The sequence below is a fragment of the Lutra lutra genome, chromosome 11 (assembly GCF_902655055.1).
Source record: "Lutra lutra chromosome 11, mLutLut1.2, whole genome shotgun sequence".
NCBI classification, from domain to species: Eukaryota; Metazoa; Chordata; class Mammalia; order Carnivora; family Mustelidae; genus Lutra; species Lutra lutra.
The window spans coordinates 56,220,833-56,237,268 of NC_062288.1; the positions used below are offsets into that span (position 1 = coordinate 56,220,833).

Sequence of the window (16,436 nt, forward strand, 5' to 3'; positions counted from 1 at the left end):
AAACATTTAAAAAAAAACGGACTTGAAAAATATTTTGGGAGAATTAGAGAACAATTTAATGTGATATTTAAATGCTTTTCTGCAAATAAGTTAACAAATAGTTGTTCTTCTATATGAGTCTATAAAAAATTCCCTTTAGAAATGGAGGTTAAAATTTCTTAATTTTTCAAATATGTAAGTTATTATGTAAGTAATGAATGGTAACAGTGCTATAAACATTTTCAGAAAACAAGCTGCTACAGAATCTTTTTTTAAAGATTTTATTTTTGAGAGAGAGAGAGAAAGCATACAAATGGGGGAAGGGGTAGGGGGAGGGGCAGAAACAGACTCCTGCTGAGTGTGGAGCCTGATGCGGGGGCTGGATTGCAGGACCCAGAGATCATGACCTGAGCTGAAGATAAATGCTTAAACGACTGAGCCACCTAGGTGCCCCTAGAGAATATCTTTTAAGGTTGAAGAAAATCAATTTAAAAAGTTTCCCTAAACTGGTGACTTTGGGAAGATGGGGATCCCTCCTTTCCCTGTTCCTGTGCTGTCCATTTTTCCTTATACCCATTTAAGTACAACTAAAAACTCTGGATATTTTTTTTTTTAAAGATTTTATTTATTTATTTGACAGAGAGATCACAAGCAGGCAGAGAGACAGGCAGAGAGAGAGGAGGAAGCAGGCTCCCTGCTGAGCAGAGAGCCCAATGTGGGGCTTGATCCTAGGACTCTGAGGTCATGACCTGAGCCGAAGGCAGCGGCTTAACCCACTGAGCCACCCAGGCACCCCACACTCTGGATATTTTATATAAAACAAACAGGGATCTAGAAGAGAAAAAGTCAGAGTGGCTAGGGACCTCAGGACACAGTAGTTTGATCCCAGTGTTTTTTTTTTTTTTTTTAAAGATTTACTTTTTTATTAAAGAGACAGAGCAAGAGAGATCACAAGAGTGGGGGTGGAGGGCAGCAGGCTCCCGCCATGAGCAGAGAGCCCGATTGGCGCTTGATCCCAGGATGCCAGGATTATGACCTGAGCCAAAGGCAGATGCTTAACCAACTGGGCCACTGAGGCACCCCCATTTTGTTTTGTTTTAACCTCATATATTCCAGACTTAGAGCTGAAGAAGCCAGTAACCTCCCCAACAGAAACCTGTTCTTGTAGCTAAGAAAGGGACAGCCTGGCAAGACAGAAGACTTTTAGACAATAACAATTCTCCAGCCAGACATCACAGAAAAATACTGTGTCTGTACCACCACCTGCATGAGCAAAGGCCAGATGGGGAGCCTATGTTTCCACCCTGGTGATGCTATAATGAGGAATCCAACATCCTCTCCCTCATGGTACCAGTGGAGACCACGTGGGGAGCCATGACTTCCATGCTCACCTGGCAGTAATGAGATCCCCATCCCACACCCTCTGGGGTGATGTCAGAGAGTCTTAATGGAGAGTCAGGACTTTCACTATTGCCCAGGAGTCTGGAGGCCATCCCCACCATAGTATCGGTGAAGAGTTCTTGGGGACCTGGAACTCCTACTTTCATTCAGCAGTGAGAAGGAGCTCACCACTCTCAGGTGACAGTGGAGGCTAAATGGGGAACTTAGACTTCTCCTTCCACTTGGCAATAGTAAGGGAGCACCTCTCTGCCCTTCCACAGTGATATCAGAGAAAACCATGTAACACAGGAGGTTTAAATAAGATAGAGGATCTTGTACACTAATATGTAAGTGTCCAGTTTTCAAATGTAAATCACTTGTCATACCAAGAATTGGGAAAATCTAAAATTAAAAAATTAAAAAAAAAAAAGAATTGGGAAAATCTTTAAATGAGAGAAGATAATCATTGGCAGGTGTTAGAATTATCTGAAAAAGATACTGAAAAAGCAGTCATTAAAAATGCTTCAGTGAGGGCGCCTGGGTGGCTCATTTGGTTAAGCAGCTGCCTTCAGCTCAGGTCATGATCCTGGTGTCCCAGGATCGAGTCCCATGTCGGGCTTCCTGCTCAGTGGGGATTCTGCTTCTCCCTCTGACCTCTCCCCTTTTGTGCTCTCTCATTCTCTCTCTCTCTCTAATAAATCTTAAGAAAAAAATGCTTCAGTGAGAAATTAATGAACACAGAACAAATGAAAAGATAGCCTCAACAAAGGAATAGAAAGTCTCAGCTGATAAATAGAACATATAAAGAAAAACTAAATGGAAATTTTTGAATTGAAAAGAACAGTAATTGAAATAAAAAGCTCAGCAGATTGACTTAACAGAATGGAAATGAAAGAATCAGTGAACTGGAATATAGAACAATATAATTACCCAATCTGAACAAGAGGAAAAATAGACTTGGAAAAAAACCCCCAGAGATTTAGAAACCCGTGGGACTATAACAAAAGATGTAACATTTGTGTCATTAGAGTTTTGGAAGGAGTGGAGAATAAGGGCAGAGCTGGAAAAGTACTAAAAAAATAATGGTTGCAAGCTTCCTAAATTTGGTGAGACATAGGTGATTGAACCCTAAGTAGGGTAAGCCCCCTATAATCCATGTCAAGATATATCATAATTAAACTTCTGAAAACTTAAAGAGCAACTAGAAAAAAAGTCTTAAATGTAACTAAAGGAAAAAAAAATGACACCTTATTTATAGTGGAAAAATAATTCAAATAACAGTGCATTTCTCATCAGAAACCACTGAGGCCTGAAGGAAGTGACAAAATATTCTTCAGGTGCTAAAAGGAAAGACCTATCAGTACAGAATTCTAGGGGCACCTGGTTGGCTCAGTCGGAAGAGCATGTGACTCTTGATCTTGTGGTGTTGAGTTGAGCCCAAACTCATGTTGGTGTTGGATGTAGAGATTACTTAAATAAATATTTTTTTAAAATACAGATTTCAGGGGCGCCTGGGTGGCTCAGCGGGTTAAGCTGCTGCCTTCGGCTCAGGTCATGATCTCAGGGTCCTGGGATCGAGCCCCGCATCGGGCTCTCTGCTCGGCGGAGAGCCTGCTTCCTCCTCTCTCTCTGCCTGCTTGTGATCTCTCTCTGTCAAATAAATAAATAAAAAATCTTTAAAAAAGATTTTTTTTAAATACAGATTTCAGTAGCCAGTGAAAATATCCTTCAGGAATGAAGGGGATACCAAGGACCTTCTCAGATGAAGGAAAAAAGTAGCAGCCCTACTCTAAGAGAGAGCAAAAGTAAGTACTATAAACAGAAAAAAATAAAAGGAGGAACCTTGGAAATATCAGGAAGGAAGACAGAACCCAGCAAATAAAAATAAGGGTAATTCAAAAGGTTTCTTCTTCTTGAGTTTTCTAAACTATGATGGTTGAAGCAAAAAATTATAACATGGATGTGATTCTAAATGTATGTGAAGGAAATATTTAAGGCATTATAAATGGAGTAGGGTAAAAGGATGATATATTAGGATTTTCTAGAGCAGAGAGAGATTGATGGACTTTAAGAAATTGGCTTATACAATTGTGAGGGCCAGAAAGTAAAAATCTGCACGATAGGCTGATAGACTGAAAATTCTGGCAAGAGTTGATGTTACAGTCCTGAGTTTGAAGGCAGTCAGTCTTGAAGTAAAATTCCTTCTATTCCAGGAACCTCAGTCTTTTTTTCTTAAGGTTGTCAGCTGATTAAATGAGGTCCACTCACCTTATATTGAGTAATCTGCTTTACTTGACATCTACTGGTTTAAATGCTATTCACATGTTAAAATGCCTCACAACAACATGTAGATTGGTGTATTTTCTAGGCACTGTAGCCTAGCCAAGTTGACATAAAATGAACCATCAACAGTAAAGAGAGGTGAAATTTATTTCACTCAAGTAAAATGACTGTGATAAATTAGGTGTATGATATAATATCTAGAGCAACCACTAAAACTTTACAAAAAGATATATTCAGAAACACGACTGATAAACTAAAAAAAGAATTCTAAAAAAATATTCTAAATAACCTACAAGAAAACAGGAAAAAGAAAATAGGGATGTTAAAAACAGAAAAAAAGCCCACCCAAAATTAAATGGCAGACTTAAGTCCTAATATGTAACAATTACACCAAATATAAATGTTCCTTTTTTTTTTTTTAAAGATTTTAATTTATTTATTTGAGAGTGATTGAGACCAAGAGAGATCGTAGAGGGAGAGGGAAAAGTAGACTCTCCACTGAGCAGGGAGCCCAATGTGGGGCTAGATCCCAGGACCTAAGCTGAAGGTCAACTGAGCCACCTAGGTGCCCCTAAATATAAACGTTCTAAATATAGCAGCTAAAAGACATTGGCAGACTGGATTAGGAAGTGTGACCCAAGTATGTGCTCTCTGCAAGAAACTCATTTCAAATTTATTAATATCGGCTGACTGAAAGTAAGAGGATGAAAAAAGGTATATCACACAAACATTAATCAAAGGAGAGCAGGAGGGGTTCCATTAATATCAGATATAGCAGACTTCAGAGCAAAGAAAGCTAGCAAAGTCAGAAAAGGACTTTGTATAATCATAAAAGGGTCAAACCACCCAGAATAAATAATTCTAAATTTGTGTCTACAAAGTGGTAGAATTAAAAGGAGAAATAGGTAAATCCATAATTATAATTGAGACCTTAAACATGCCCCTATCGGGAACTGATAGAACTACTTAGAAAATCTGCAAAGATATAGAAGATCTAAAGAATATAATCTAACCAATGGGATCTTATTTATGCATGTAGACGCTCCATCAACAGCAGCAGAATATACCTTTTTTTTGAGTCCTTCAAATAGTTACCAAAATAGATCATTTGGGCCATGAAACAAACCTCAATCCATTTAAGGTAATTAAAATCATACAGAGTGTGTTCTCTGACCATAATAAACTCAGACTAGAAATCAATAATGGAAAATGTCTAGTTGGAAACGAAACAATACATTTCTAAATAATCTATGGATCAAAGAAGAAGTCTGAAGGGAAATTTAAAATACAATATAAAAATTATGGGAGTGGGGCGCTTGGGTGGTTCAGTGGGTTAAAGCCTCTGCCTTTGCTCAGGTCATGATCCCAGGGTCCTGGGATCGAGCCCCACATCGGGCTCTCTGCTCAACAGGGAGCCTGCTTCCTCCTCTCTCTCCGCCTGCCTCTCTGCCTCCTTGTGATCTCTATCTGTCAAATAAATAAATAAAATCTTTAAAAAAAATTATGGGAACTCTGTAACTATTAGGGACATTTAATTTATAGTTTAAGAACTCCCCAAAAAGAAATCTCTAGGCCCAGATGGCTTCACTGGATAATTCTGTCAGAAGTTTAAATGGGAATATCAATTCCACACAGTCTTTTCCAGAAAATAGGAGAGAACATTTCTCAGTTCATTTTATGAAGATAGTATAATCTTTTCCCCCAAATCAGACAAAGATAGTTTAAGAAATGAAAACTAGGGGCACCTGGTTGGCTCAGTGTGTTAAGCCTCTGCCTTTGGCTCAGGTCATGATCCCAGGGTTCTGGGATCAAGCCCCGAATCGGGCTCTCTGCTCAGCAGGAAGCCTGCTTCCCACTCTCTCTCTGCCTGCTGCTCTGTCTACTTGTGATCTCTCTCTCTCTGTCAAATAAATAAATAAAATCTTAAAAAAAAAAATGAAAACTATAGACCAATATCTCTCAAGAATAAAGATATGAAAGTTCTTAAGAAAATATTAGCAAACAGAACTCTGCCACATATAAGAGGAATTTTTAAAAATTTTATTTATTTATTTGAGACAGGGAGAGGGACAAGCAGACTCTGTAGAGCACAGACCCGTATGCAGGGCTTGATCGCAGGACCCTGAGATCATGAACTGAGCTGAAATTAAGAGTCGGTTGGTTAACTAAGCCACCCAGGGACCCAGAAGTTAACATCAAGACTAAGTGGTTTATATTCCAGGGATGCAAGGCTGGTTCAGTTTTTAAAATCAGTCAATGTAGTTTATCATATTAATAGGCTAATGAGAAAGAAGTAGGTATTACTATGAAAGGGTAATAGGGATTTTTGTGGGATGGAAATATTCTGCATTTTGGCCATTTTGGTTTTTGTGTCATTATTCTGGTTGTAATGTTGTATATAGTTTTATAAGATGTTACTTTTAGGGGAAACTCGGTAAAGGTACAGGAATTTCTGTATTTATTAGTTCTTACAACTATATGTAAATGTATAATTATCTCAAAGTAAAAGAGTTATTTACCATTAAAAGGCAAGCCAAACCTATGAAATGAGTAGTTTTTATATTCTAAATATGTTAAAGCAAAGTTAATTTCAGAATACCTGTTAGAAGTGATTTTGATGTGGCTGTTTAAAATGTAGCTTATTAATTTTTTTTTGAAGATTTTATTTATTTGAGAGCGAGAGAAAGTGAGAGAGAGCATGAGAGGGGGCTAGGGTCAGAGGGAGAAACGGACTCCCCACTGAGCAGGGAGCACATTGGGGGACTCAATCCCAGGTTCCCCCGGGATCATGACCTGAGCTGAAGGCAGTCACTTAACCAACTGAGCCACCTACGCATCCTAAAATGTAGCTTATTTATGGTATATATCATTTAATTAAGTTCATTTTTCAGCTTTTCTTTTCTCATTTAAGAAAAATTAGGCTTTTTTGTGTCTCTAGGCATTTAATTTTTATTTCAGATTTGACAGGAACATAGCTGAATCTATTCATGAGGTCTAAACAGTGTGTCTTGCATTTTGAAGTAAAGAAGTAATAAAATTTTCATTGAATGACACGATTTATTCAGTACTCAGTGGGAGAAGGTGGCCGTATTAGAAATGTAAAAGATTAAACAATTAATTTACATTTAATTATAGAGTTTATGAAGTTTTTGAAACCACTTTTACTTAACAGTGCTGGCTTTGTTCAATTTAAATTAGTTCATATTTCTTAGAAAGTATTCTTTTTTTTATTGTTAGTAGCTTCAACAAAGTAATTCACTTTGATAATTCAGAAGGGACTTCTAAGCTTTCTTCCTTGTACCATTAAGCTGATGTTGTCAATGGTAAAAGATCAGTTTAAATTTGAAAAATATTAATAAGGCAAAGTTCTTGCTTTATATATTAAATACTTTCATTTTCATTAGTCATTTTGCATTTTACTACATTTTTTTCCTTTTTTTGTGTATACACTTGGTTATTTTATATCTGCCTCTCTTCTATATAACAGGTTTGAGGCAGCTCATAAGCATACTAACAGTAAAACCTATTGAGATACAAGTAAGAGATAAAGCAGAGAGACCTAAGTATGGGGTTTGTGAAAGCATGTATATTTGCAGTTTGTGTGCTGGTCTAGTGCCTGGTTGCCTTCAGATTTGTTACTTACCCTTTCTATCTTCTGTTTTGTATCTCAAGGAAGATTGATTTGAGTAGGTAGTGTTTCCCAAGTTCCCAAGTGAGCTTCTGTCTGGGTTTGGCCAGTGGGGGGCATTGGCAGGAGTTTGGAAAGCAGGAGGAAGGGAAAGGCCTTGGGTGTTTTTCTCCCTCTGTCTCTGCTTCCCTTTCTGCCTCCCTCTCTTTCATAGCTCTGCTTCTCCTAGACTGCCTGCCTTGGCTTTATTTTCCACTGGGTGGCCTTGGGCTTGGGCTCTGGTTTCCCCCTATGTTCCGTAGGCCTTGGCATGATAGTGGCTTCCTGCTGTGCCTCACAGTCCCTGATTATGTTTAGTGTAGTTAAAATCTTTTTATATGCAATATTTTTAGTATATTTAATAGCATTATATCCTCCTTTTGGTTTTTGTGTACAGTGACATAATTGGGCTAGGTATAAATTTTGATGGTATCTATGTCTTTGTCATAGCTTATTTTTTTCTTTCTTTCCTTTTTCTCCCCCCTTAATCTATTTGATTTCTTCTTCCAGAATAGGGAAGCTTAAAGCAGAAGTAGAACCTTAAAGGGCTTTTTTTTTTTTTTCCAGGGCATCTGGGTGGCTCAGTTGGTTAAGCATCTGACTTCCAGGTCATGATCTTGGGGTCCTGGGATCGAGTCACATATTGGGGGTGGTCTATGCTCAATGGGGAGTCTACATCTCCATTGCCCTGTGCCCCTCCCTGCCTGTGCTCTGTCTAATAAATAAAGAAATACTTTTTTTTTTTTTTAAGATTTTATTTATTTATTTGACAGAGAGAAATCACAAGTAAGCAGAGAGGCAGGCAAAGAGAGAGGAGGAAGCAGGCTCCCTGCTGAGCAGAAAGCCCGATGTGGGGCTCGAACCCAGGACCTGGGATCATGACCTGAGCCGAAGGCAGCGGCTTAACCCACTGAGCCACCCAGGCGCCCCAAGAAATACTTTTTTTTAAAGGGCTTTATTTCCTAAATATGATCCTTTACATCAATCTCAACAGTGATATCACCTAACAAACACATGAATCAGACATTCAGGAAACGTTTATTTCAAGCATTTGTTGAGTGTCCACTGGGTGATATGTATCAAAATGGTGAGCTGAGAGTAAAAGGATGGATGTGATACCTCTTTCAGGTAGCCTTTAGGGGTTCTTAAAAGGGGCAGGAAAGGAGTTACAATTGCCAACACCTTCAATGATAGGGCTTTATGGAAAAGTACTGTGGACTCCCATATAATATAAACATGTAATTCCCATAAATATGTAATCCCATCAGATGGCAACATAAAATTATATTGTGAATTTAGAGAAAGGGAATTTTGGTACATTAAAATCATTGCAAGTTCAGGAAACAGTAGTTTTATTTTTGTTTGTCAACTGATTTTATATCATGGAGCAAAATGGTTAAAATCTGAGCTTTTTGTAATGTTTTATTAAAACAGTTGATTTTAGGGATGCCTGGCTCAGCTGGTTAAGCCTCTAACTCTTGATTTCAGCTGAGGTTATGATCTCAGGGTTATGAGATTGAGCCCTGGATAGGGCTCTGAGCTGGGCATGGAGGCTGCTTGAGAGTCTCCCTTTCCTTTTGACTTTCCCTCTCATGCATGTGTGCCTGTGTTCTCTTTCTCAAAAAACCAAACCAAAACAAAACAAAAAACAAAAACCAAACCAAAAACCCAACCCCAGTTGATTTTAGAATATCTGGAAGGGTATATTTAACAATTTAGGACATTTTTAAAGTAAAATTACCATATAGATGTTTCACATTAGTTCTGCCTTTTCCTTTAATTTTTATTAAACTGTAATTCTAATCAATGATTAGGCTGTACCTTTGTAATTCAGATCATACCTCAGCTTGGTGTCAAACATCCTAGGGCTTTAGCTTCATTTCATATTAACATGCTGATAGACAACTCCCACCCCCACACCAGTCTGTTCTACCTAGACCTTTCTGGCTTATGTTGCTACCTCTTCAAATATACAGGAAGTAACCTGCAGGGAAAACAGATCCTTTAGTATTGTTGCTGAAGGATTTTTAAAAAATATTTAATTCTTTCCTATTTACCTAATACTATTGTAACTCTTGATTGGAAGGTCTTAATAAAGAAATGTCTCCTCTTCCTGGTCTTTTATTTTGAAAATTTTCAATCTACAGAAAATTAGGGCAAATTGTATAATAAACATCCTATATCTTTCATCTGTACACACCATTTGCTAAAAACGAATCTGCATTTGTTTTTATCTTTCCTCCTCTCTACAAATGTATATGCTCTTTGGGGTAGAGTTTGACATTTCATCCCTAAGTACTTCTTCTCACAGGATTTTTCTTATACTTTTTTTTTCTTACCCATTTCCACCAAATTAGAATATGTAAGTTCTTTTGATGAATGATGCCAGAATATACTTCTGGCATACCTACTTCTTGGAAAGTCTCATTCTTCCATGCCTAGACTTCCTCCAAATAAAGTTTTCCCTTCACTTTACCTTACATTGATTTTTTTGTTTTATTTTTCATAAGTATTTTCTAATTTTTTTAATAAGCATTTTCTAATACCCTCTACCACCACCCACCACTACTACACTCACTACTCCTGATATATTTTTTTCACTTTTTCAACATTGTGATATATATATAACACAAAATTTGCCATTTTAACCATTTTTAAAGTATATAGTTCAGTGGCGTAAATTATAGTCATAGTGTTGTACAACCATTACAAATAACTTTCTAAAACTTGCATCACTCTAAACAAGAAACTAACCATTAAGCAAGAACTTGCCATTTCCCCATTTCCCTGGCCTTTGGTGACCTGTAATCTACTTTCTGTCTTTATGAGTTTGTCTATTCTAGATAGTTCACATAAGTGGAACCATATGTTTATCCCTTTTTCATCTGGCTTATTTCACTTTGTATAATGTCTTTAAATCCATCCATGTTGTAGCATGTCTCAGAACACCATCCCTTTTGGAGCACCTGGGTGGCTCAGTCAGTTAAGTGTCTGACTCGATTCTAGCTTAGGTCATGATCGTAGGGTCGTGAAATGGAGCCCTGCATGGGGCTCTGAGCTGGGCATGGAACCTACTTAAGATTCTCTCCCTCTTCCTATGCCCCTCTCCCATCTAAAAAGAAAGAACATCTTCCCTTTTTATGGCTAAATAATATTCCATTACATGTATATACCACATTTTGTCAATCTCTTCATCTATTGGTGAACACTTGGGTTGTTTCCACCTTTGGGCTATTGTGAATATTGGTGTACAAGTATCTCTGAGTCTCTTTTCAATTTGTGGGAAGGTATACAAACCTAGGAGTACAATTCCAGGGTCATGTGGTAATTTTATGTTTAGCTTTTTGAGGAACTGCCAAGCTGTTCTCTGTGGTGGCTGTACCATTGTATATTCACATCAGCAGGGTATGAGAGTTCCAGTTTCTCCATATCTTACCAGTGCTTATGTTCTTCTAAAAATTTTTTTTGTTGAAGTATAATTAACATACAACGTTATTTTATTAGTTTCCAGGTTTACAATGTAATGATTCAACAATTCTGTATGTTACTTAGTGCTCATCAAGATAAGTGTACTCTTAATTCTGTTTTATCTATTTTACCCATCTCCCCTACACACCATCCCTCTGGCAACCACCAGTGCTCTATATTTGCAAATCTATTTTTTTGTCTGTCTCTTTTTTTCTTTGTTCATTTGTTTTGTCTCTTAAATTCCACATGTGGGGGCACCTGGGTGGCTCAGTGGGTTAAAGCCTCTGCCTTCGGCTTAGGTCATGGTCCCAGGGTCCTGGGATCGAGCCCCACATCGGGCTCTCTGCTCAGCAGGGAGCCTGCTTCCTCCTCTCTCTCTGCCTGCCTCTCTGCCTACTTGTGATCTCTATCTGTCAAATAAATAAATAAAATCTTAAAAAAAAATTCCACATGTGAATGAAATCATACAATATTTGTCTGGTATTTGTCTTTTTCTGTCTGACTTACTTCACTTAGCATTATATTCTGTATCTCCATCCATGTCATTGCAGATCATGAGACTTTATTCTTCTTATGGCTGAGTAATATTCCATTGTATATATAATACATTTTCCTTATCCATTCATCTATGGATGGACACTTAGGTTGCTTCCATATCTGGGCTATTATAAATAATGCTGCAGTAAACATAAGGGTGCTTATATCTTTTCAAAGTAATGTTTTTGTTTTCTTTGATACATACCCGATAGTAGAATTACTGAATGATATGGTAATTCTATTTTCAATGTTTTGAAGAAACTCCATGCTATTTTCCACAGTGGCTACACCAATTTGCATTTCCACTAATAGTATATGAAGGTTTCTTTTTCTCCACATCCTTGCTAACACTTTTTTTTTAATTTTTTATTTTTTCAGCGTAACAGTATTCATTATTTTTGCAGCACACCCAGTGCTCCATGCAATCCGTGCCCTCTACAATACCCACCACCTGGATCCCCCAACCTCCCACCCCCCCGCCCCTTCAAAACCCTCAGATTGTTTTTCAGAGTCTATAATCTCTCATGGTTCACCTCCCCTTCCAATTTCCCTCAACTCCCTTCTCCTCTACTTTTTTTTTTTTTTTTTAAGGATTTTAGTTATTTGAGAGAGAATGAGCAAGAAAAAGCATGATAGGGGGAAGATCACGGGGAGAAGCAGACTCCCTGCAGAGCAGGGAACCCGACATGGGACCTGATTCCAGGACTCTGGGATCATGACCTGAGCCAAAAGCAGTTACTTAACCAACTGAGCCACCCAGGCGCCCAATATCTCATTGTGTTTTTTTTTTTTTAATTTAAATTTTAATTTTTTAAAGATTTTATTTATTTGAGGGAAAGAGGGAGCATGAGCGGTGGGGAGAGGGAGAAGCAGGCTCCCTGCCGAGTGGGGATCCTGATGCAGGACTCATTTCCAGGACCCCAGGATCATGACCTGAGCTGAAGGCAGATGTTTAACCTACTGAGCCACCCAGGCACCCTTCTCATTGTGGTTTTGATTTACATTCGTTTCCCTGATGATAAGTGATGTTGAGCATTTTTTCATGTATCTGTTGGCTATCTGTATGTCTTCTTTGGAAAAATGTCTATAATGGTCCTCTGCCCATTTTAATCATTTTGTTTTTTTTGGTGTTAAGTTGTATAAATTCTTTATATATTTTGGATATTCACCCCTTATTGGATATATGATTTTCACATATCTTCTCCCATTCAGTAGGTTGCCTTTTTTGTTTTGTTGATGAATTCCTTCCCTGTGCAAAAGCTTTTTATTTTGGTGTAGTCCCAATACGTTAATTTTGCTTTTGTTTCCCTTACTAGAGAAGACCTATCTGGAAAAATGTTTCTATGGCCAATGCCAAGAAAGTACTGTTTATGTTTTCTTGTAGGAATTTAGGTCTCACATTTAGGTTTTAATCCATGTTGAGTTTATTTTTATGTATGATGTTAGAAATGGTCCAATTTCATTCTTGTGCATGAAGCTGTCCAGTTTTCCCAGCACCATTTGTTGAAGACACTGTCTTTTTCCTATTGTGTGTTCTTGTCCCCTTTGTCATGGATTAATTGACCATATAAGCACAGATTTATTTTTGGAGTCTCTGTTCCATTGAGCTATGTTTCTATTTTTGCTCCAGTACCGTGCTGTTTTTCCCTTTCTTTGATTATAGCCATCCTAGTAGGTTGAAGTGGTATCTCATTGTGATATTGGGCATCCTTTCTTGTGCTTATTATCCATTTGCATATCTTATTTGAGGAAATGTCTATTCAAGTCCTTTGCTCATTTAAAAAATTGGGTTGTTCATCCTTTTGTTGTTTAAGGGGTCTTTAGATATTTTTGAGATTAAGCCCTTGTCAGATACATGATTTGCAAATATGCAAATATTGCAAAAATGTCTTCCATTTTGCTTGTTATTTTCACTGTCTGGTTAATGTTCTTTGATGCCCAGAAGTTTTAAATTTTGATGAAGTCCAATTTGTTTTTTTTTATTTTGCTTGTGCTTTTTCTGATCTCTCTGTAACAGAACCATCAGCAAACTTATCAATTGTTGTTAGATGTTTGTTAGGGCTTGACTTGCTTTTATGGTTGAGGATCAGCAAAAAATAACAATATTAGTTGCCACTTACTGAGTACCTCATATGTACTAGGTGCCTTTGGGAAGCTTGAAAAAATAATTCTAAAGAAGAGTCATAATTTCATTCTTTCCAGGTAAATCCTATCAAAACTCCTTAACCTCTCAAGGAGATACAAACTTCGCTGTCATCCTGGAAGAAATTTACGTCAGTACCACTGCTAGTATCTGTGGCATCTGCCCTGAATCCTGGGCTCCCCCACTCATACACCCACTTCAGCTTCTGGAGGATCCAGGTTTCTTGTTTCTGCATTTCACTGAATCTCTTGCTGAGCTCATCTGGTTTTTACCTTCCCTGTCTCGTCTACAGTCATCTTTACAAACTGCTTAAGAAACTCACAGTACATGGGGTTGCTTCCAGAGGGAATACAGTTTTGAATCAGACTTTAAATGTATTTGATTGCACTAGAAAAGTGAGTTTCACCTTAATAACTCTTTATAACTCCTCTTTTAGGAAGCTCTGTTATGTGATGCCATTGATTAAAATTGGGGCGCCTGGGTGGCTCAGTGGGTTAAAGCCTCTGCCTTTGGCTCAGGTCATGATCCCAGGGTCCTGCGATCAAGCCCCACATTGGGCTCCCTGCTTGGTGGGGGGCCTGCTTCCTCCTCTCTGCCTGCCTCTCTGCCTACTTGTGATCTCTGTCAGATAAATAAATAAAATCTTTAATTAAAAAAAAAGTTAGGTTTTTCCTATGTGTAGTATGAGTGCTTTGTCTCTAGTATATTTTCTGTCTGACGACTCAGTAATATTTCACTTTCCGTCCCCTGCTTGGACTAGAAAAATACAAATATGAAGTGCTCTATCAGTGTCTAAATAGTTTATTCTGATTTCTTCCCCTAGCGGATCTGAAAAGAACAATCGCTGTCCTTTTAGATGACATTTTACAACGCTTGGGAAAGCTGGAGAACAAGGTTGACTATATAGTTGTGAACGGCTCGGCAACCAACACTACCAATGGCACTAGTGGAAACCTGGTGCCAGTCACCACAAATAAAAGGATAAACGCGTCTGGCAGCATTAGATAGCAGTCGAAGGTCACGTGTACTGCTACATCCACCATGGAGTATATCCTATGGCAGAAAGCTTTTCAGTTGCTGGCTAGGATAGAATAATACTGTACAATAAAAGCCCCACGCGTTTCTGAGGAATGTGCTGGATCCACAGAACTCTAATTCTGTACATAAATTTTAAAAGTTATTAGTTTGCTTTCAGGCAAGTCTCCTCGATGCTGTACTATATCCATAAAGGGAATTTGGTAACATGGTTGATGTAGTAAGCAGGTAGGTGATCTTTGCATAAATCTTTTGTGTTTGAGAACAAGGGGAACCAAAAACACTGAAAGGCATGGGTTCATTTCTAGAAAATATTTATTTAAATATATCACATGTTTTTTAGGCAAGTGGAGAATGTTGTTATTGAATCATTTTGTCATTTGTTCTCAGTAGGTTTAACTGTTAGGCTAATACTATTAGAAAGTGTGCTTACTTCAGTACTATATTTTGTTACTCATATTGTGAGCAGAGAAAGGAAGTATAATGTTGAAAATAAGGTTTTGAAGTTATGACCCAAAGAATGTCTTCATTTGCACTATCCTTCAGAATAACTGGAGGTTAATTATTGTATATTTTGAAAAATTACATTTGTGAGGGTATAATCTTGAAATGGTCAATAGCCACTGTCTGTAACCTTGTCTAAACATTGAGACAATTAAATAACAAAAAAATACTAATCTCTAATCTCATACATTACATTTTCTTACATATATCCTGAAAAATAGAAGATATTTTTATGATGAGATTAAAAATAAGTAAAGTATTCATGATCTTTCACATACATGAATATTAATTAAAAAGTTTAATCCTTTGAGTGTCTGTGTTATGTGGAAAGTACATTATTTCCTCGTTTGGGTAAATTTTGCTTTTGTTATGTTGGCAGTGGGAGGGGAGACTGGGATATTTGTGAGACTGGGATGCTTAAGGTCTTTAGCTGGGTGTATATAATAAAGGTATTTGTGCTGCATTAAATTGCTTGGAAAATGTTGACACTATATAAGAGTATCTGGCTTTATGAAATCGTGGATTGTGTAACAGATACATAAGGTATTCATTTTATATAATGACCACTTAAAAACAGTTAAGAGCATTTAAAATATAATTTAAGTTATGAAGATTGACTCTTCAGGAAAACAGCTATTGTATATAGCACAAGAGATCTAATCTTGGGTAATTCTAGGATAGAGCAAAGTACACCTTTATTTAAATTTCCTTTGTAGCAAATTTAATTGCTGTATGGTGCCCTATATTTCATAGTATTTATTCTCTATAATAACTGCTTAAGTGCAGCTAGCTTCTAGATTTAGGCTATATTGAATTTAGTTTTGGATATTGTATTGTTCGTTATAATATGCTACCACACATAGTAGCAATAATTATAATGCTTTATTAAAATAAGTATGAGAAAATATTGTTTCATGAAAGGTAGCTTTCTAAATTCTTTTCTGTATACTCTATGTGAAGAAATTAATTCCATACCATTGCTGGGTGAAGTTTGGAGTAATTGTTCAGTCTTACTAGATGTGGACATTTTTGTTTTTTGTTTTTGTTTTCAGGGATGAAATAAAATATATTATTTCTACTTAACAAAGTGTTATAAGATTTTTTTCTTTAATGGTGGTTGTAGATTTAATATGTGGTAAATGATTGAAAGGAATCTTCGATAAACTGGGGTTTTTCTCCTATCAACTGCAGATACCTTTTTTGAAAGAACACAATGAAGGGGTCCCTGGTGGCTCAGTCGGTTAGGTGGCCGATTCTTGGCCTTGGCTTGGGTCATGATCTCAGGGTCCTGGGATCCTCAGGATGGTGAGATTGGGCCCTACATCTGGCTCCACACTCAGTGTGGAGTCTGCTTGAGATTCTCTCTCCTGCCCACTCATGCTCTCTTTCTCTCTAAAATAAATAAATCTGTAAAAAGTAAAAACTCAACAGTAAACTTCA

The 16,436-nt window shown here is 37.4% G+C and overlaps 1 protein-coding gene across 2 annotated transcripts in view; it reads left to right on the forward strand.

Moving 5' to 3' along the window:
* Positions 1–16,079, forward strand: part of CCDC126 (coiled-coil domain containing 126) — a 49,830-nt gene extending 33,751 nt beyond the window's left edge. For both annotated transcript variants that reach the window (XM_047695721.1, XM_047695722.1), the window contains one exon: positions 14,281–16,079. In XM_047695721.1, coding sequence (XP_047551677.1) covers positions 14,281–14,465 — 185 coding nt within the window. In that variant the 3' untranslated portion in view covers positions 14,466–16,079. The remainder of the gene's footprint in view (positions 1–14,280) is intronic.
* The last annotated feature ends 357 nt before the right edge of the window (positions 16,080–16,436 follow it).